The 20,728-nt window shown below is 37.5% G+C and overlaps 1 protein-coding gene across 1 annotated transcript in view; it reads left to right on the top strand.

The window, feature by feature from the left end:
• MYO3A (myosin IIIA) overlaps nt 1–20,728 on the top strand; it is a 230,212-nt gene that overhangs the window by 17,754 nt on the left and 191,730 nt on the right. Inside the window, exons 3-5 of the mRNA XM_077772437.1 lie at nt 2,378–2,512; nt 17,468–17,572; nt 18,141–18,240. Coding sequence (XP_077628563.1) covers nt 2,378–2,512; nt 17,468–17,572; nt 18,141–18,240 — 340 coding nt within the window. The remainder of the gene's footprint in view (nt 1–2,377; nt 2,513–17,467; nt 17,573–18,140; nt 18,241–20,728) is intronic.

Below are 20,728 nucleotides of genomic sequence, written 5' to 3'. Positions count from 1 at the left end.
TAATACAGATAAGTAAATACATAAATACAGCTCTCAATAGCTCAACAGTAGATTCAGTGTTATTTTAGATTTCAAAAAATTGTAGGAACACAGACTCAGGGGTCTAGAAGTGATTCTAAAATGTCATCCTTGCCAGATCTCTTTTTCTTCCTGTGTTTATTTAGACTTCAGGCAGAAGGTCTCTTAAGCTAAACCAGAACTATTTTATTTTAAATTATATTTCTTTCAGAGATGGAAATTAATTTTCAGTTTTGCTGAAATGTCCCCAAAGCAAAAATGGTATTTACTTATAATCAGGGTAGGTTTCCTTGTAAAGAACTGACATTGCATGTGGCATCCTTATGGCCTCTTTAAGTGATGCCCGAGTAGTTTCCTCTTCTGCTGTTTTTGGAATAGCAGCTGTGATAAGGGGACCTTCCAAGCCTTTTTCTAAGGCCTTTAAGAGCATGAAGAAATTGATGAAATCCTTTCCCCCGCCCCTGGGAATGAGAACTGGCTGTTCTGTAACATTTTTAGCTCCTGGGAAGTATGTAGCTCTTCCATAGCACGTGGGTGAGCCAGAATGAGCTCGGTGATCACATAATCCACAGACTTCTTTTGAGAACAATTTCTTTAGTCACTTGACTTTTGCACATGTGATGGAGTGTGACATGATGGAAATGATGTGATGTGTGTGGGAAGGACACGGGATTCCTAGTCCTTGTCACAACTCTTAACTAACAAACTGTAGGACACTGCAAAAGGTCTCCAGGCCTCTGTTTGTGCATCTTTGGGTTGCTCTTTCTTTTTTGATTGTTTATTTCTACTAAGCCTGTTATAACTACAGTGTTTCATATTATTTTGAGCAGAGGGAAATGGCCAAATAAGAAGTAATGGGGTTTATCTTCTGCAATAGATTAGATACAGTGGAGGGGGGAGAGAAAAAGAACTATGCACGGGCTTAACTGATGCTGACTGCCTTCATATTCTCTATTGGAAAGTTCTTATCATTTAAACTGAAGGAGGAGAGACACAAATTAAGCTGCACCAAACTGACTGAACCTCTCTCCCCTGGTCTACACAATTATGGTTTAGGGTCATGGTGGGAAGGGAAAGAGTTTCATCCAGATCCTATGTCTGGCCCCATAACCAGGGTCTCTCTTCTATTCTGTTCTTCTATATCTCTAACAAATGAGTTATGAAAACAGATAGCCATTATCCTTTTATAGTTTACTCATGTTTTATATACTATGAACCTTAAAAATCTTGTTTTGTCCTATTTTAATGAAATATATCTTGATTTCAGAACTATGGTGAGATTGGTTCTTCTGCTACCTTTATTCTTGTCATAGTACATATATGTTTTTCTGAGAATTACTTATTTCCTCTTCATTCATCATGTCACAAGCCAAATAAAAAAGATTTATAACCAAGAGATTATAATCTTAATAAAATAAATTTAAATGCATCCAAGCAGTTTACAGAGTGGCTTTTTTATTAAAAGAGTCTTACTATTATGAATTTTGATAGAGTACATTTCTATCCAAGAAAGGGATAGAGTGAACAGGATTAGAAGGTCATAGGCAGTAGCCTTGCAGTCTCGTTCTGGATCTTAACACTGACCAGCTCTGTGACCAACATCTCTGAGCTTTAGTTTCTTTTTCTCAAATTAGAGCTCTGGTCTAAAATTCTTTGTGGCTCTGTGATTACATGATTTTGTCAGAAAACAAAGTGGACGCTAAATATTTCTGTAAAAACAGTAGTAGAAGGGTTTTTCTTATTATTACTCTGAGTTGTTTGACGTTTTGTGGTTTTCTAAAAACATGACTGTAAGTGGTTATCTTGCATTTTTGTTGACAGGGTAGCAATCTATTCTACTTCTGGTAAATGGGCCTTTACCTAACTGAAGGCTAAATGCCATCTTATATATATTATTTTGATTTTTTGGAAAAGTAGGAATTTATTGTTTATATGACTAGTTTTTGAAATCTTTTAAATATCCTATATTTCAAAGAAACAGATGAACCAGCTAAAAGTTTTTATTTCAACTCAGTGTCTTTGCAATGTTAACACTGCATAGAAAGGAGTATCTTTTGGAATCAGTCTCCATTTATGTTTCTTTCTAATTACGTACAAACATAGTGTTTTATTTGTCCCTTTGTAACTCAAAGAAATTAACATAATTAGAGATGTATTTGATTAGCAGGAAAATCACAATCTCTCCCCTTAAATAATGACATCAGAAATTTTAGTGCATTCTACTGAGCATAATAAAAACCATTATTAAAACCTTGCTTTGACAAAATTAAATTCTCTATTTGGTGGTCTATAATATGTGTCTCTTTGACAGAATTCATGTCTTTCTCATGGTTTTCTTTTTATGACCTTTTGAAACTAGGACATTGATGAAGAGATTGAAGCAGAGTATAACATCTTAAAAACACTTTCCGACCACCCCAATGTGGTCAGATTCTATGGGATGTACTTTAAGAAGGATAAAATAAATGGAGACAAGCTGTGGTTGGTTCTTGAGGTAAGGCTTCGACATTATTTCTGTGTGTGGAAATTTACAGTGTGGTCTTGGAATGACTGAATGTTTGTGTAACGTCAGTACCAAAGAACCGTCGTTCCTTTAGTACTTTCCTGTCTGGTCACAGTCTCAGGAGAATGTTGTGTCCCATTCTGGCCCTGTCACTTTAAGACACAACAGGAAATTAAAGAAAAGCCACAAAGACTATTAAAGACTAAAACATCTCCACGATAAAAGACTCAAGAAACAAGGATTATTTTCCTTGTAGAAGAACGAGCTTAAAAGAGACTTCATTATAATATTTATTTATTCGTCTGCATTTTGTTCAGCTAACATGCAACTAGGGCTCTGTGCCAGGTGCTAGATATAAGAGAAAATTAATGTGAGTGAGGCTTCATTAGACAAAAATGGTAAGCTGCGAGGTTTTATTCTGCCCTCATAGAATACTAATGACATAAACTACAGAACCTGATATTTACATGTATGGAGAAAAATCTTATTAGGAATGGTATTGAATACTGAATAAGTTGCCAAAGGGAAGCTGTAGAGTCTCCTGAGAGTAGGTTTGGACAAATCTATCTAATGCAGAAATACTAGAAGGTGCTTTCTTAAGGTAACTGCCAGTCCCAGAAGAGTGTAGTTTTTCTAATTTTCAGTGAATATAATTAAAGTGAGGTAATCATGAATTCTAATAAAATTCATAAGCATTTTTATTTTTTAAAAATTTAATGTTTATTTTTGAGAGAGCGAACACAAGTGGGGGGAGGGGGGGGAAGAGAAGGAGACAGAATCTGAAGCAGGCTCCAGGCTCTGAGCTGTCAGTACAGAGCCTGATGCGGGGCTTGAACCCACAGACTGAGATTATGACCTGAGCTGAAGTCGGATGCTTAACCAACTAAGCCACCTAGGTGCCCCTAAATAAGTGTTTTTAATAATTGCTTTTATCAAACTCAGGACTGGTAAAACCTATATTGGATCACTGCAATAGCATATATTTATTGTGCTCATTATGATATTATTAGCGTTTGATTATTTCTTTCAGAATGTTCTGTTGGTTTTTCTGCAGACATATATATAAATTGTATTGTCTTCATACTTTATATTTTTTCTATTATGGCTTTTAAATTAGTTTTTAATAATTTTAAATAAAAGATCATTGTAAAAAATACTTGAACCTATAAAAGGAACCACCCTTATCATTTAACATGTTTCCTTCATCCTTTTTTCTATGTTTCAAATGATTGGCAATATCATTATTATTTATGAAGTTATCCTACTCTTTTCACTTAATATAATTTCAGATAAACTTAATCATCTTCATCTTTTTCTAAATAAATCCATTCATTTGGTTAATAAAAAGCAAGTAGCACCAGAAGGCTTATAAGACAGAGCAGTAACAGCATAAGTCTAATTTGGTGGTGCCAGCTTGTCCCAAGCAGGTCTGTGCTTGGACACGTACCTGGAGACGTAGGGCTGAGATTCTCTTCTCTTTCATTGTGTAATCAGTGTTCTGAATGTTGGCAAGGCTAGTAATCGTGCTTCTGGAACCCTGCGTCTTCCTGCTCCACAGTGGAGTTCTGCCGAGCATCAGACCTTTCTGCTCTCTCTCTCTCTCTGCTGCTTACCTCACCTACGTGGGATCCACTGTTCCCAGAATCCTTTGGCCTCCCCTTTCCAAGTTGACTTCCCTGTTTTACAACCCATGTAGTAATCTGCTTCATTCTCATTATCCACTGTACTGATGTCACCAAATCTCGTGTCCCTTCAGGTCAGTCACTCTAGGGAATGAAATCTCCAGTCTCTTGCTTGGTGTGTGCAGATGTGAAGAGAGCCCTGGCAGCCTCCTGGATGTTGGTATTTTGTATGTGAGATAAGAGGGTGTCAAGTCCTTTGAATCTAATCAAGCTTCCAAAGAGTCCCTTGTTTTCTGCCTCTTCTCTCCCTACTCCTAGGTTATCTGCTCAGGTGACCACAAAATAGCTCTCAGCTACTGCTTTATTTTGTGGCTTCCTCTGCACTGTCAGATCGGTCACCAGTAGACCATCTGCTTTCCATATTGAAAAATGTTCTGGAACTCTCTTATCTACAGCTCTCCTTTTTTCTATTCTCTTTTTTCTTGTGGTTTATACTTTTTGATTCTCTTACTAGCATTTTAATGGAGATTGATGAATGAGAGGAAATAAATTTATATGTTTAATCTGCTACCTTTAATTGAACCATAGAGCCTTTCAAAATTGTAAACTAGTATTTTCAAGAACGTTTTCGAAATATGAAACTGTATTATATTATTTTATAGAAATTTAAAAATTTTTTACATTTATTTCTGAGAAAGAGAGACAGAGCTTGGGTAGGGGGTAGAGAGAGAGAGGGAGACACAGAATGTGAAGCAGACTCCAGGCTCTGAACTGTAAGCAGGGCCTGAACTCATGAACCGTGAGATCATGACCTGAGCCAAAGTCAGACACTTAACTGACTGAACCACCCTGGTGCCCTGAAATTAAAACAAATTTTAAATAACCAGTTGTGTTCTTTAAGAAATAGGCAGTGTATTATGATTTCAGGATTACTTTTTCTATATTAAGATTGCTTTATATTTTTAGTTAAGTCACATACTAAAACAAAGCAAAACTTTTAGTCCTCTAAAACTAACTTGCCTAGAATGTAAAATAGGAACTTTAGACATTTGCTTTAAATAAATGGAGAATTTTCCATGTTTACTTCATGTCTGTGTTTGTATATTTGAGATGTAATGCTGTGCAGACCCTTAATGTAGTCTTGAATAAAATTTTGTATCTTTATATCCTTCAAAACTTTTATTAATGCATCTTTATATTTTTTTCCATGTGGAATCATTGGTAGTTTAGCACTTGAATGGAAATTCAGGTATTCTGCCTACTGGAGGTCTGAATGGGCAGGGGCACAAGATACAGTTCTTTGCCCAGAGTTTAAAACAGTCATTGTCTTTTATGCCTATCAAATCTATATTCTAATTATATTATCATTTCTCAGTATTGTCTGTGGGAATTGGGTACAAGTTGGAGACTACTGATCATAGTTAAATGTTCTTTTGTGAGAGGAGAGAAGATTGATGAAAAAGGCTTGGCACATCCAGTACAAGTAAAGCAGCTCCCTGATATAATGAATCAGTAAGGACTCAACAGCTTCTTTGAACGTTCTCCTTACATTTTATTGTCAGATGGAGGAATTGGCTTGAGAAAAGACCTATACTGGTAGTTTATTAAAATGATATTTTGGAAATCTGAATTAATCTGAACTTATAATATGAAGGAAAAAAATAAAGCAAGAAGTTGGCCAACTGTGTATAAGATAATTGATTTACATATGTAAATTAGACTAATTACATATACACATAGGTGGCTAGATGTACAATTACCTGCTTTATAAACATGAATGGTGCAGGTGCTGCTTTAGAGGCACTTTCAGAAAATTGGTTGTATTGGCATCAATACTTTATTCTACAAAATGACTCCTAATTATACCTCTTACTATAGTAAAGCCCAAATAAATTATTTTGCATGAGGATAGTAAAAGAGTGGCCAGAGGGGGGCGCCTGGGTGGCTTAGTCGGTTAAGCGTCCGACTTTCACTTAGGTCATGATCTCGCGGTTCGTGGGTTCAAGCCCCGCGTCGGGCTCTGTGCTGACTGCCGGCTCAGAGCCTGGAGCCTGTTTCAATCTGTGACTCCCTCTCTCTCTGACCCTCCCCTGCTCACGCTGTCTCTCTCTCTCTCCTAGAAATAAAACATTAAAAAAAAAAAAAAAAGAGTGGCCAGAGGGAGGATCTGATACAACCCAGAGTTATGCTGACAACGCTGGGCTTCTAATGTCAGTCTTCATAGAGAGGGTGTGTCCGGCTGGGGGTGAGCCCTCAGTGATGCCCCTCATTATCTGCTGGGCATGTGGGGAGCCTATACCCACTGGGACAAACTCCTGCTCAGAGACTTTTCACCATGAGAAATCATTTTCTTTATATTTCAATCCGGAGTTCAAATCCTAAGATAAATAATATTTACTCAGATCTTACTGTAATTCCTGTTCAGGAATTATTTCCTTCTAAACGCTCTGTATGTTTCTTTTCAGATGCTAATTGTTGCCCAGATTTAGGAAAAGCACACTGTTGCTAGCTCTCTGAAATTCCAGTTGCATATTTATAATGAGACTATCTAATAAGAGGTGGGGTAGAAAGTTTTCTGCTGTGGGAACTGTTACAATGTCTGTGGGGATTTTTACCATCACTCAGTATTTTAGGTTTTCCTAATGATGTAGACAGAAAGGGAGAACTTACTAATTTATTTTTTTACTCCTGCCTTATTTTAAAAGATCATACATATCTTCATTTCTACTTACTGTTGCCATTCTTGACTTAACCGCTCAGTAAAATGTTAGATACGTCTTTTGGCTTTGTGTTTCCGTTATTTAACTGCTAGAGTCTGTTTTTCAGGGTCAGTAGCAAGGATGCAGGAGGGCTGGCAAGGTGGCAGTTGCATAGGTTTCTGCATATGCTTATCACTGACCCAGGAGACTAAAAATCAAGAGTGAAAATTGAGTTAAAAGTGTCTGGTATTAAGCATTTGCCACTGATGAACACAAAGGGAAAACCCGAGATTTAACTACAATTTTCCCCTTCTCGTTTGGCTGAACAGCCACATTTTAAGGATGTGAGGAATCCAGCCCTGTCTCAGGGGTCTTTGCTTGGTGTGCCCTCTGCCATAATGGGGTCGAAATTCAGAGTTCGGACATCTTTCTATTAAGAGACCCTTTCCCTGGTAATCCAGTCTTAGCTATAATTGTTCCTTTCACGGTGGTGCTACAGATTGCAGCCTGCTCTTTTTATCTAGACTGGTCCTGATTTGTCCATTCTTAACAGCGACAGTGCTTTCTCTCATTGTTTTCCAATTATAACAATTTTTCTCTTTAAAATCACATCCCTTTCAAGAGATCAAAGACTGGAAATTACAGGTGGTATTTGGAAGCACGGACATTCAGTAAATAGTCATAAAGGCTCTCGAATGCACGTTTCAGGTAATCAAAGTGGTTTTCATAGATATAAATACTACTTTCATTTCCCATGCATTATTGGTTCTTCTGTTTTTATACTTACACCTAATGAGTAAGATAAAACCTGTCATGAGGAGAGGAAACGTAGGATAGAAAATGAGTTCACCATGAACAAGTGGTTTTTGTTGGCTCAGTTAGTAACCCTTTCATGTGACTGTGCTGGAGGTAACATGGACACAGAAGGGGCAGGAAGCCACTGCAGGTTCCTAGATGTGGGAGGGGTCAGAGGAAGCAGGAGGGGGAAGCTGGGCTTCTGAGTTGCCCTAATAGCACAGCATTGTTCCTTCCTTCCTTTAGCTGTGCACAATTGCCGTGAAGTTACAGCCTGACAGGATGATTCCTTTCATGTTCTAAGGGCTGGAACACCCCTTCCCAGCTCTGCGAAAAGGCTGTTATTTGGTGTACTTGCACCAGAACAGACAGCAAATTACCTAGAGTCATTTCATTTTTTTTTTTATTTAAAGGGCAAGATGGAAAAGCAGTCTAAATGTACTTCTTCATACTCTTCTAAGAGCAAGAAATCTATAAATAACATATATAAAACACCTGTGTGTCTTTCTTCCGTAATAGTACTTCAGTAATTGCAAAAGCATCTGCTCTCTGAATAGGATTGAAATTGATAGCATTATTTCAGGGGGGAAATATGAGGTCACCAGAGATGTTTGGCCATTTGGTAAATCAATATATTCTTACCATACACATTAAAATAGTTGCTTTCTTGGGGCGCCTGGGTGGCTGTCGGTTAAGTGTCCAAATTTGGCTCAGATCATAATCTCACAGGTTGTGGGTTCGAGCCCCGCATCGGGCTCTGTGCTGACAGCTAGGAGCCTGGAGTCTTCTTTGGATTCTGTGTTTCCTTCTCTCTCTGTCCCTCCCCAACTTGTGTTCTGTGTCTCTCTGTTTTTCAAAAATAAATAAATGTAAAAAAAATTGTTTTCTTTTGACTTTTTTACCATAGAATTCTTGTTACTAACATTACCAATGTTTTGTGACATTTTTGAAAGAATTTTGAAATCTTTCAGAGTGAGGGCATTGTTTTATATATTGATTTAGTGGTTACATGATTGTATACAAATAACCAAACAACATCAAACTGCATACTTAAATGAGTCAATTATATTATATGTCAATAATACCCTAAAAATATTGCTTCTAGTTTACACATTAGAAAAGTAATATGAAAATTTTATGTTAGAAACTTCACATTAGGAAACATCTATTATTAGGTGGTGGTGTCATTCTCTTTAATATTTTATCGATATTTTATTGGAATGCAAAATTTGGTATATTGTTATATTTTATTGAAATTAAGTCAGACATTCACACTTTGAAGACGAACTTTCCACACAGTATGAAAGATGGCCTCTGTCATTTTGTATATGTGTATGTGTGTGTGCATAAGTGTACAGAACATAGGTTTCTTCATCTAGTCATTTGTTAATTCCATAGATATATGTTACTTTGGGCCAGGCCCAAGGTAGAGTGATCCATACTTTTTAGTGCCCCTTTCTGTTTTGGTAGGTTTTGGGCATTCAGTAGAGAACCAGAAAAACTCTGTCATAATGGTGCTTATAGTCTAATGTTGGAGAAAGACAATTTAGAACTAAATACACTAATTAAATAATTATACATTTTTGTTAGTGCCATGAAGAATATAAATGAGATGTTTATAATGAAAGAGAAGACCTTTTATGAAAAGAGAAGTCAAGGCTTATTTGAATATGTAACATTTTAATCTGTCACCTGAAAAAAAGGATACTTTTAGGTCTTTTATTTTTTTAATATATCCTCTTATACTCTCAGGATCAGAATCACCTTCACCTCAAAGCAAAAACTCTGAGAATTAGGTCTTAGAAATTTTATATAACAAGTAATAAAGGGATTCTTACTAAAGGAAAGTTCAGGAAACATTGTCAGAGGTTCTCAAATTTCAGAGTGCATAAAAATAATCCTGGGCTTTGCTCCTGGCCATGATAGTAACTTGTGTCATCATGTTGTTGAACCATAAATAACTAAAAGGCTGAATAAGATATGTTTTTTTTATAAATAAAGACTTTTCAAACATTGGAAAAGAGCTTAGGATTGTGACATTGAGAAAGGAAATAAGAGGAACTTGACAGTCATCTCAGCTTTATCCTTGGAGGCAATTTCCAGACCACAGGCAAAAAGGAAGGCATTCCCATGGAGGTCATGGTGGTCTTGCTGAACTGAAAAGACTGGAAAAGCAGTGGCTGAAATATGCAGAGAAGAGATGCTAAGCAGGAAGGAAGCTTTAGAAGTATGCATAAGAGTCCCCTTGAGTATTTGATGGAGAACCAAGCTGGATATATATGGAGAAAGATTTCAGGCAGCTAGGCAAAGAACCAGGAAAGAATTGTGCAAAGCTGTAATCTGAATAACTACCAGAGTCTGTGCAGAATTGAGAGATCCTTGAGTTCTGACCAACCAAAATAGAGAAACTTTATTGAACACCTGAGGCATTTAGTAAAGATCCTAGAAAAGTTATTCATTAGAAGAAGGACTAAACTAACTCTAGAATAAGAGCCACCTTACACATACCCATAGAAAGTTCAGAAGGAAGGCTTTAGAGGCTTAAGTTTGTCCACAAGCACAAAATTAACTGTATGCCAGAACAGAAGTCAACATTCATTGATGGAAGACCGCAGAATCCAGGAATTCAAATATAAAATTAATAACGTCTAGTATCCAGTAAAAAATTATTACATATGTGAGGAAGCAGGGAAAAGTGATTCGTTATCAGAAGAAAAATCAGTCAATAGAAACAGACCCAGAAATAACCAAGGTGATGGAATTCACAGGTAAGAACTTTAAAACAGTTATTACAAATATGTTCAAGAATTTCAAGGAAAACCTGAACATAATGTTGAAAAAAATGGAAACTATAGAAAAGAATTGAATGTAACTTCTAGAACTTAAAAGTATAATATCAGTAGGGAAAAATATTGAATTTAACAACAGATTAGAAGTTAAGTATGAGGTAGTAAAGGTCAATGAACTTGAAGACAGGAAAATAGAAGCTGTCCAGATTGAGCAGGTAGAGAAAAAAAAGGAAATGGGAAAAAGCTCCTGTGATCTATGGGTCACTACGTAGTATTCTAACCTGCATGTAATTAAAGTCGGAAAACAGGTGGGGGTAGGGGCAGGTAATGGCTAACATCTTTCTGAATTTTGTGAATACTAAAAAAATGCAGATGTAAGAAGCCTGAGATCTCTCTTGCAGGATAAACAAATTACACGAAGATATGCCATAATCAAAATGTGAAACACTCATAATGAAAAAATAAATAAAAGCTCCAAGAGGAAAAGAGAAAATTATGTGTAGGAATCAAAGATGAGAGTGGCCACTGACAGCCAGTGCAGTGGAATGGTATCTTTAGGTGCTCTCAACAATTCTGTGTACACTGAAAAATTATTCATAAATGAAGGCAAAATAAAGACAGATATTTTCTTTTTTTAATTTTTTAATGTTTATTTATTTTTGAGAGACAGAGGGAGACAGCATGAGCAAGGGAGGGATAGAGAGAGAGGGGAACGCAGAATCGGAAGCAGGCTCCAGGCTCTGAGCTGTCAGCACAGAGCCTGACATGGAGCTCGAACCCACAAACTGTGAGATCATGACCTGAGCTAAAGTTGGAAGCTTAATCGACTGAGCCACCCAGGCACCCCAAGCCAGACATTTTCATCAAAGAAAAAGAATCTACTGCCAGAAACATATACTATAAAAAATGTCAGAGAGTTTTTCATGCTGAAGGAAAATGATNTTTAAACATAAGGATAAAAAAGAAACTTTTGATTTTATATTTAAAAGTATTTTTAATATTTTAAATAATATTATTTTAATATTTTTAAAAGAGAAATGACAAAGTCACAATTACAGTTATATATTTTGGGGGTCTTAGAATGTAAAACTATAATATATGTTAAAAATAGCCAAGGGACCAGAGAGGAGAGATGGAAATATACAGTTTTAAGAGTCTTACATTGTATGTGAATGGTATAATATTATTTTAAGGTATACTGTGGTAAGTTAAAGATGCATATTGGAGGGGCACCAGGGTAGCTCAGTTGGTTAAGTGTCTGACTTCGGTTCAGGTCATGATCTCACGGTTCATGGGTTCAAGCCACACATTAGGCTCTATGCTGACCGCTCAGAGCCTGGAGCCTGCTTCTTATTTTGTGTCGTCTTCTCTTTCTGCCCCTTCCTTTGCTCATGCTCTGTGTCTGTCTCTTGATAATAAATAAACATTAAAAAAATTTTTTAAAGAAAGATGCATATTGGAAACACTAAAACAACCACTAAAAACATAAAATGAATAAGTGTAGCTAATAAGCCAATAGAGGACAAAATGGGATGCTACAAGTATTCAAATCAAAGAAAGTAGGGAAATGGGGAAAAAAAGAGATCAAAAAGCAGATACAAAAAATAGGAAATAAATAGCAAAAAAGTAGACTTAAACCTGACTATAGTAATAATTAATTAAACAGAAACAGTTTAAACTCCACATTGCAAAGGCAGAAATACTCCAACTGGATGAAAAACAAGACCAAATACAAACACTTTATTATTATTATTATTATTTAATGTTCATTTTTGAGAGAGACAGAGCCTGAGGGGGGAGGGTCAGAGAGAGAAGGAGACACAGACTCTGAAGCAGGCTCCAGGCTCTGAGTTTTCAGCGCAGAGCCCGACACGAGGCTCGAACCCACAAACTGCAATATGATGCCCTAAGCCCAAGTCAAACGCTTAAATGAGTGAGCCACCTAGGTGCCTCTGGTTCTTTTTTTTATGAGTTCTATCTCTTTATTGATATCCTCTATTTGATAGACATTGCCATCATACCATTTCTTACTTTTTAAAGCATGACTTCCTTTAATACTCTGAAGATATTTATAAATCCTGCCCTGAAGTCTTTGTCTGCTAAGTTCATCATCTGGGCTCTCTCACGGGCACTTTCTGTTGACTGCTCTTTATCAGACTATTTCAAGTGTGTTTCTTTGCATGTCATATTTTTTGTTGTTGTTGTTGAAAAGTAGACATTCTATATTATAGGAATTCTGGATATTGATGGGGGGGTAGCTTATTTTTGTGGTTTGCTAGTTTGTTTAGTGACTTGACTGAACTACTTTGGTGAAGTTTATCTCCCTTGGTAGGAAACCTCTGATGTTGCCTTGGGCATGTGAAGTCACCCTGGGATGGCAGTAGTTTTAACAATGTTTTCTTTCCCTGCCTCTTTCCCTCATCTTTCAATCTATCTGTCTCTAATGGTTTAACACTCAGTGAATAGGTTCCATTAATTGCCAGCTGATTCCTCTATTGTTTTCAACAAGTCCTGGGGCAAAAATTGCTTCTAGGTCTGATCTAATTAAATTCAGGCCTCCGTGTGTGGGTGCTCTTTGAGGCTAGGACTTAGAGGTTTTTCTGACCCTAGAAGTATTCTTCTTAGAGGTTTCTTTCCTTGAATATCTCTGCTAAGCTAGCTGGTCTGTGGTTACCTTGTCCTCATGGGTTACCAGGCTCCTTTTGATTACTGGAGCCTCCACTGTTTTCAAGAATACCCTTAGGCTTGGTCTTCCCCACTCTCTTTCTCACATAATATCGGGTCCAGCTCCGGAGCTCTCTGTTTTGTGGCCTGCCTCTTTCCCCGGGCAAAATATCTGAGCCACTCTTTGGACCTGGCAGCATGTGTGGGCAGTGGCCCACATCATCTTGTTGTACAAGCAGAGCTGTGGATCGGAAAGGTGGGCTCTGGTCTTCTCAGCCAGCTTTGCAGCACAAAATTGGGGAAGGGGTGAGAAATGCTGGTGGTCTGCCCCTCCCAAGAAGACGCTGTAGACCTTGAATGGGAGATGGCAGGAGGGGACCCTATCTTCCTGACAACATTCATTCACCCAGAGTAGAGCTTTTGTCCCTCTGACCTGGTGGCAACACGGTGGCTCAAGTGCCACAGAATCTTGCTGTTCTTACCTAGATTTAGTTATGTTCTCAAATGTTTCTTCATTTGCTGTGTGTCCTTTTTTAAAAAACTTCTTTTAATGTTTTTATTTATTTCTGAAAGAGAGAGAGGAGAGAGAGAGCATGAGCAGGGGAGGGTCAGAGAGAGATGGAGATACAGAATCTGAAGCAGGCTCCAGGCTCTGAGCTGGCTGTCAGCACAGAGCCCGACGCAGAGCTCAAAGCCACGAACTGAGATCATGACCTGAGCTGAAGTTGGATGCTTTACCGAATGAGCCACCCAGGCGCCCCCACGGCACGTTATTCTTAACTAAGGTCCGTAATTTAGGACATTAGGGTCCATTCTTCGTGTTGTACATTTTATGAATTTTAGAAAGACTTCATTTTTTAAGAGCAGTTTAAATTCATAGGAAAATTGAGAGAAAGGTACAGAGATTTTCCATATAACCCCTGTCCCCACACATGCATACCTTCCCCTGTTATCAATACCTCCCCCCCACACCGGAACTGGTACATATTTTACAATTGATAAACCTGCACTGGCACATCATTATCACTCAAAGCCCAGAGTTTATGTTAGAGTTTACTCTTGGTGTTGAACATTTATGGATTTTGACAAATATGTTTAACTGTACCCACCATTATTGTATAATACAGACTTGCTGCACTGCCCTAAAACTCTTCCGTGCTCCCTCTTTTCATTCCCCCCTCCTCTCCCCTCATCCTTTATTAACCTTTGATCTTTCTACTGTCCCCAGAATGTTTCCTTTTCTAGAAGGTCATATAGTTGGAATCTTTCAGACTGGCTTCTTTCACCTAATAGTATGCATTTAAGATTTCCCGATTCTTGGTGTTGGCAACTAGATTTTAAGCTCAATTCAGAATCAGAGTTTCTGTTTCTTGGACATTTTTGACTAACAGAACAATGTAACTGTATAATTGATCATCCATATACATTCCATATGTCACGCCATATATAAAAATTAAATAAAAATATATACCTACCTATGTAAAACCTAAACTATAAAATTTCCTACAGAAAATACAGGAGAAAAATTTTGTGACCTTGGAAGAGGCAAGGTCTTTTTATATAACACAAAAAGCAGATTCTATAATATTCTAAGAATGATAGATTTAGAATTTCTTCTCTTCAGAAGACTCTTAAAAGGACAAGCCACAGACTGGGAGAAAATCGTTGCAAAACACCTGATAAGGGACTTGTATCAAAAATACATAAAGAACTCTCAAAAATCAATAATAAGAAAATAACCAATAAAAAATGAACCAAAAAATGGGATACTTCACTGAGGAAAGTATGCACATAGCAAATGAGAACGTGAAAAGTTGGTCAGCATCATTAGCCATTAGGAAAATCCAAATTAAAACTATAATGAGATAACACTACCATTTAAAATGGCTTTAAAACACCTTTTAATGTCTGCTGGCCAAGGATAGAGGGCAACTGGAACGCTCATGCACCAGTAGTGGGCATGCAGGATGGAATAGCTACTTTGAAAAATAGTTTGGTAAATGCTTAGAAAGTTAAACATATGACTGACTGAACAATTCCCTTAGATACTTACCTAAGAGAAGTGAAAAGTATGTTCGTGTATGGACCCATATGCAACGTTTACAGTGGTTTTGCTTGTAATTGCCTCAAACTGGAAACATCTCAAATGTCTTTCAGTTGCTGAATGAATAAACAAACAGTGGCTTGCCTTTTTGATGAAATACTCAGCATTTAAAAAGGAATGAACAACATTAAAACATTAGAAGAAATCTTCACCACCAGAGCTGAATTTCAGATTCATTAAGCGAAGTCCAAGTAGCCAGACTCAATGGGCCACACACCTTATGATTCGGTTTCTATGACTTGTCTTATAAAGGTGATATCCTGGGGACAGAAAACATGAATGATTTCCAGGAGCGAGGGAGGGGTTTGATTACAAAGAAGCAAGAGGGAAGGTTTTTATGTCCTGGATTTGTTCTATATCTTATGGTTACATGACTAATGCACTTGTCAAAACTCAGAATTTCAGCTAAATTAGGTAAATTTTATTGTATGTAAATTATATCTCTGTATACTTTACTTTAAAAAACAAAGTGAAGTGTATATTATAAAGAATCCTGTATTCTAAACTTTCCTAGATGGGAAAAACAACTGTTTCAAATAAAAACCAACTCTAGAAAGTAAAATTTGAACTGCTTAGTGTGAATTACATGATTGCACTAGTTCTTCCTGTATTTGATTTTTTATTTTATTTTCTGTACATTGTTTAGGGTACCTTTATCCCCCTTGTAACATTCGAGCTATTTATTTTTGCATTAATGTAATAGTCAACCCCATAAGAAGCAGCCAAAGAGAAGCCACGATTTGGAGAAATTGGAAAAGACCTTTAGTCTCCCCACAGTGATTTTTAGACATTCAAAACTCTTCCATTCCACTGCTAATATTGGTATTTCTCTGTTCTGCAAACCTGCAACTCCTTTGAATGTTTTCTGTGCGATTTAATGTTCCTAACTTTGGAGAATCTACATGTGAAAAATCCCAAGATGGTCTCCCCGCCCCCCTTTTTTTTCCATTTAGATTCTGCTGCTTTTGGGGAAGAGGGAGGAGTGTGGAGAGGGAGGAAGGTAAAGAACCTGAGACCATGGTATTTAAAACAGCTTTCTGAAATGTTATTTGTAGTCCTTATTTCAATGCGTTCTGAAATTTTGTCAGAAAGGAGGGATGTTTTTAAATTAATGCATGTATATAAAATAGTATGTAGCCTTGTAGTGAGGTCATAGTGAGGTCGTGCTATTAATTAAACTGTCAGAAATCAAGAGTACTTTTTAAGCCCTGGATCCTAAAATTTTATAATTTGTAGAATCATGATTTCTTTTCTTTTTTTTTTTTAAGTTTCTTCATTTATTTTGAGGTGGGTGGAGGGACAGAAAAAGAAGGAGAATCTCAATCTGACAATGCAGAGCTCATTCGGGGTTTTCTTATTTATTTTGAGAGAGAGAGAGAGAGAGAGCGCTCACATGTGGGTCAGAGAGAGAGAGAGAGAGAGAGAGAATCCCAAGCAGACTCTGCATTGTCAGCACAGAGCCCAATGCAGGGTTTAAATTTATGATTCTGAGATCATGACCAGAGCCAAAATCTAGAGTCAAGATGCTTAACCAACTGAGCCACTGAGGTGCCCCCTGAAAATCATTATTATTATCCTTGAATTTAAAAATCAAGCCCAGAAGGGGCTCTTGGGCAGCTCAGTCAGTCAAGTGTCCAACTTTGGCTCAGGTCATAATCTCATGGTTCATGGGTTCAGTCAAGCCCCACATTGGGCTCTGTACTGACAGCTCAGAGCCTGGAGCCTGCTTTGGATTCTGTGTCTCCCTTTCTCTCTGCCCCTCCTCCTCTCACACTCTGTTTCTCTCTCTCTCTCAACAATGAATAAACATTTAAAAAAATCTGGCTCCTCCAGATTCTCTCCTAAAAAGTAACTTCTACGAAAAATGTGTTCCAAAAATTAATTGTACATTAGTGCACTTTACATATTCATTTCATTTATGAAGCCATAAAGATGATGAGAGTAGTCATTTGAAGCAAAAAAATTGGAAGTTTTATTTTAAATAGTTTTTATTCTTTTTTTTTTTTAAGTTTATTTTGAGAGAGAGAGTGCGAACATGGGGGGCCTCAGAGAGAAAGAATCCAAGCAGGCTCTCCACTGTCAGCATGGAGCCCAATGCAGGGCTCAAATTCATGAACTGTGAGATCATGACCTGAGCCAAAATTAAGAGTTGGATTAACTGACTGAGCTACCCAGGCACCCTGTAGCAATTTTAAAAAATGTTTTTAGAAAACCTTTTATAACAAGTACTTAAAATGTCATCGTTTTTAATATCTTTGAATATTCCTTTATAGCTGTGCAATGGAGGGTCAGTGACAGATCTCGTGAAGGGGTTCCTGAAGAAGGGCAAAAGAATGAGTGAGCCCATAATTGCCTATATTTTACGTGAAGCACTATTGGTAAGGCAATTTAAATTGTTCGTGCATTAATTATGAGGCAGTTCTAGTTAAACAGCAAATGTGGATCCTATTTTTAGGAAAATATCACCACATTACTATTTCTTGATGTAAGAGTATATGCAAAATCTGAAGTATTGAGCATAACTAATTCTTTGTTTTATTAGAAATCTACCTTCCTTGTGTGTCAGCAGAAAATGGAGTTCTGATATCCCGAGTTTGTTTCGAGACTGATTATGATGCAAGTAGATAATGTGTATTTTTTTTTTTTTACTAATAGGTTTGTATTTGCTATTATTTAAAATAAGTGTATAGAATGTATCTTTTATTGAGATCAACACGTTTTTGATAAACTATTTGATAAGAGCTAAGGAAGGGCATGCTCTGGTTTATGAAGTTTTATAAAGTTCGAAGTGGAAATGAGATACTTTAATTTGACAGATTCAGTGTGGAACATTTTAAGAATGTTTGAATATGAATTTTAACACATATTTCGTATTGATTTTGCACAATCAAATTGATTTTCATTTCATGCTTTCTTTAAAGTCATTGTGTGTTTCTCACCCTTTAGGGACTTAAGCATTTGCATAACAACAAAACTATCCACCGTGATGTAAAAGGAAATAACATTCTGTTGACCACTGAAGGTGGGGTTAAACTCGTAGATTTTGGTAAGTTTGATTTGAAATGCATGGGTTGGATAAATGATATGGTCATTTTCCATTAGCCTCGCTTTCTAGGCATTAAGAGTGGAGAAAACCCACTGAGATAAGAAAGTATAGATTGAGAGAAGAGATAAGAAAGTATAGATTCTTTGTAAATTTGGCCAGCGAAGATTCCTAGAAGAAAGAATGACTTCTTTCAAGTCAGCTTGTGCCCATAATACCGCTGTAGCCATATATGTGGTTGATTCTCTAAAATAGATAGCACTCCAAGGACTCCTGGGTGGCTCAGTGAGTTGAGTGTCCGGCTTTTGATTTTGGGTCAGGTCATGATCTCACAGTTCATGGGATCAAGCCCCAAGTCAGGCTGTGGGCTGCGTGCTGACGGCGTCGAGGCTGCTTGGGATTCTCTATCTCTCTCTTTCTGCCCTTCCCTCACTTGTGCTTGTGCTCCCTTTCTCTCACTCTCTAAAATAAATAATTAAACATGAAATAAATAAATAAATAAAATGGCACCCCAAATTATTACACCAGGCCTAAGTGGTAGTCCCACAGCCCTTATTAGTTGCTTTACAAATAGACATGTGCCTGAATATAGGATTTTGAGAAATGAGGGGGAAACTTCAAACATCTCTGGGAAAACTGTTTCCATCCTAAGAAGGAGGACATCCTAAGAAGGAGATTCTTCCTTGGGATTTTCTCTGTCCTGTTGCCATGCCTGAGCCTGCTGCAGCCACCTTGCTTTGTCCTGAGGTGCTCCGTCCCAAGTGGAGAGCCACTCTGGGAAAGGCAGAGCTGAGAGATGGGAAGAACTAGCGTCCTTGATGATATAATTGAGCCACTAAATCAGATTCTGGAGGCTGTTCTATCAAAGGATGTTTTGTCATGTGAGATAATAAATTTCCATATGTACTCAACCAAATGGGTTTCTGTGTCTTAGCGAAAGGCACCAGGGCTGATACCTCCCCCATTTGTCTGGGGAGTTATTTACCAGTTTGACGGTGCCCTTCCACACCTCCTCTCATTGGATCCCTAGGAGTGCACTGCTCCTGGGAAGGTGGGCAGCATTATTCTAGGACATCTCAGTCCTTTAATCACCTTCCTTCCTCTTTCCCTCCCTCTGGCCAAGGGAGATATCTCTCCCCGTGCTTTTGTACCCTGTATATTTCTCCCTGTTTGTGTTTACAGTGTAGGGTTTTCATTATCTATTTGGTCCTTATACACAGATAAATTTACTTTGAAAGATAGTATCTTTAAGAGGTGGGACTTTGTCTTATTCTATTTTGTAGACCTAATGCTTTGGATGTAGTAGTTTAGTGAGTAACAGTTGAATGAATGAATGAATATTACTTCATTTTGGAAAATGAAGCTTAGGGGAAGGTGGTTGCTTAACTTCAGAAATTAATTCACTTAATATCCAAACATGCAGTTCTCTGGTGAACTGGCTTTCCCCAGGAATGAATTTCAGAGCATCTAGAGAGGCATGGATGAATCTCATATCCTTCAAACAACCATGCATGTACCTTTATTTTCTCAGTTGAGCTTCTGAAAACTACTGAGCAGCAGTGAGCTTGATAGTGAATTTCTGACTAACAATTGGACTGCAGCTAGTCTGTGTTTCTGGTTAAGTTCAGAGCTGTGTGTTTGAACAACCTGGCTGGGTTAGGATACTGATAACAACTTGTGCCTGGAGTGGAAAACAACAATAAAACACTTTTCATTGCTCTACAGAAAGGGCCATTCTCTTCGGTCATGAAAGAAAATCTTGGTAAACCAGTAGCTTTGAGAAATGCAGACTTCCTGGGATACCCTCCAAAGTAGTCTAGATTTAAATCATATACCTATATAATTAATGAAGTGGCCTTTTATATGCTGTCTTCGTAAATAGTCACAAGTTGGGAAGCTGACGAAATATGGGCTTTGGTTTTAGATTAATTGGCTTATGGACTTTATTTTCAGCAATAATTAGAAAAGAGGGCCAGTTGCTGTTCAATGTGTTCCCAGTGTTGGATACTAAAATGCTATTATTTGCATGTAGGATAATGCTTATGTCTCTTCTTCATGGTAAGAGGACATAGATTCAGTTCGCCTAAAATGATTTGTAGATTTTCATATGAATTAAAACCCGAGGATGGCATGCATAGTGGAACTTCTCAAAGGCAGAGGGTGTAAGATGTTATAAGCCACAGCCTGTAGAAGTAAGCTGAAAATTGATGTCCTCATTCAACATTTAAATCAGATTTTTAGGGAAGACTGAAACTGGGAGTAAAGTGTTTTAGAATACATTTTATTTTGATTTCTCACCTCACAATATATATATTAAGCTCAATATTGGCTCCTGAAGATCTGTACCTGGGTGGCTGCCAGTCCTCAAAATATCCAGACGGACCTCCACCACTTCATCCATCCCCAGAAATCGGCTTCATGTCTAGGGCTGCTTGCCTCGGTAAAAGTCACTAGTCCTGTTTTGTTGCTTAAGTCAGAAACTTTGGCTCAT

Source organism: Crocuta crocuta, unplaced genomic scaffold, assembly GCF_008692635.1.
Source record: "Crocuta crocuta isolate KB4526 unplaced genomic scaffold, BGI_CrCroc_1.0 scaffold96, whole genome shotgun sequence".
Taxonomy (NCBI): Eukaryota; Metazoa; Chordata; class Mammalia; order Carnivora; family Hyaenidae; genus Crocuta; species Crocuta crocuta.
Note: the sequence above shows the minus strand (reverse complement) of the source record. Positions and strands in the feature narration are given on the sequence as shown.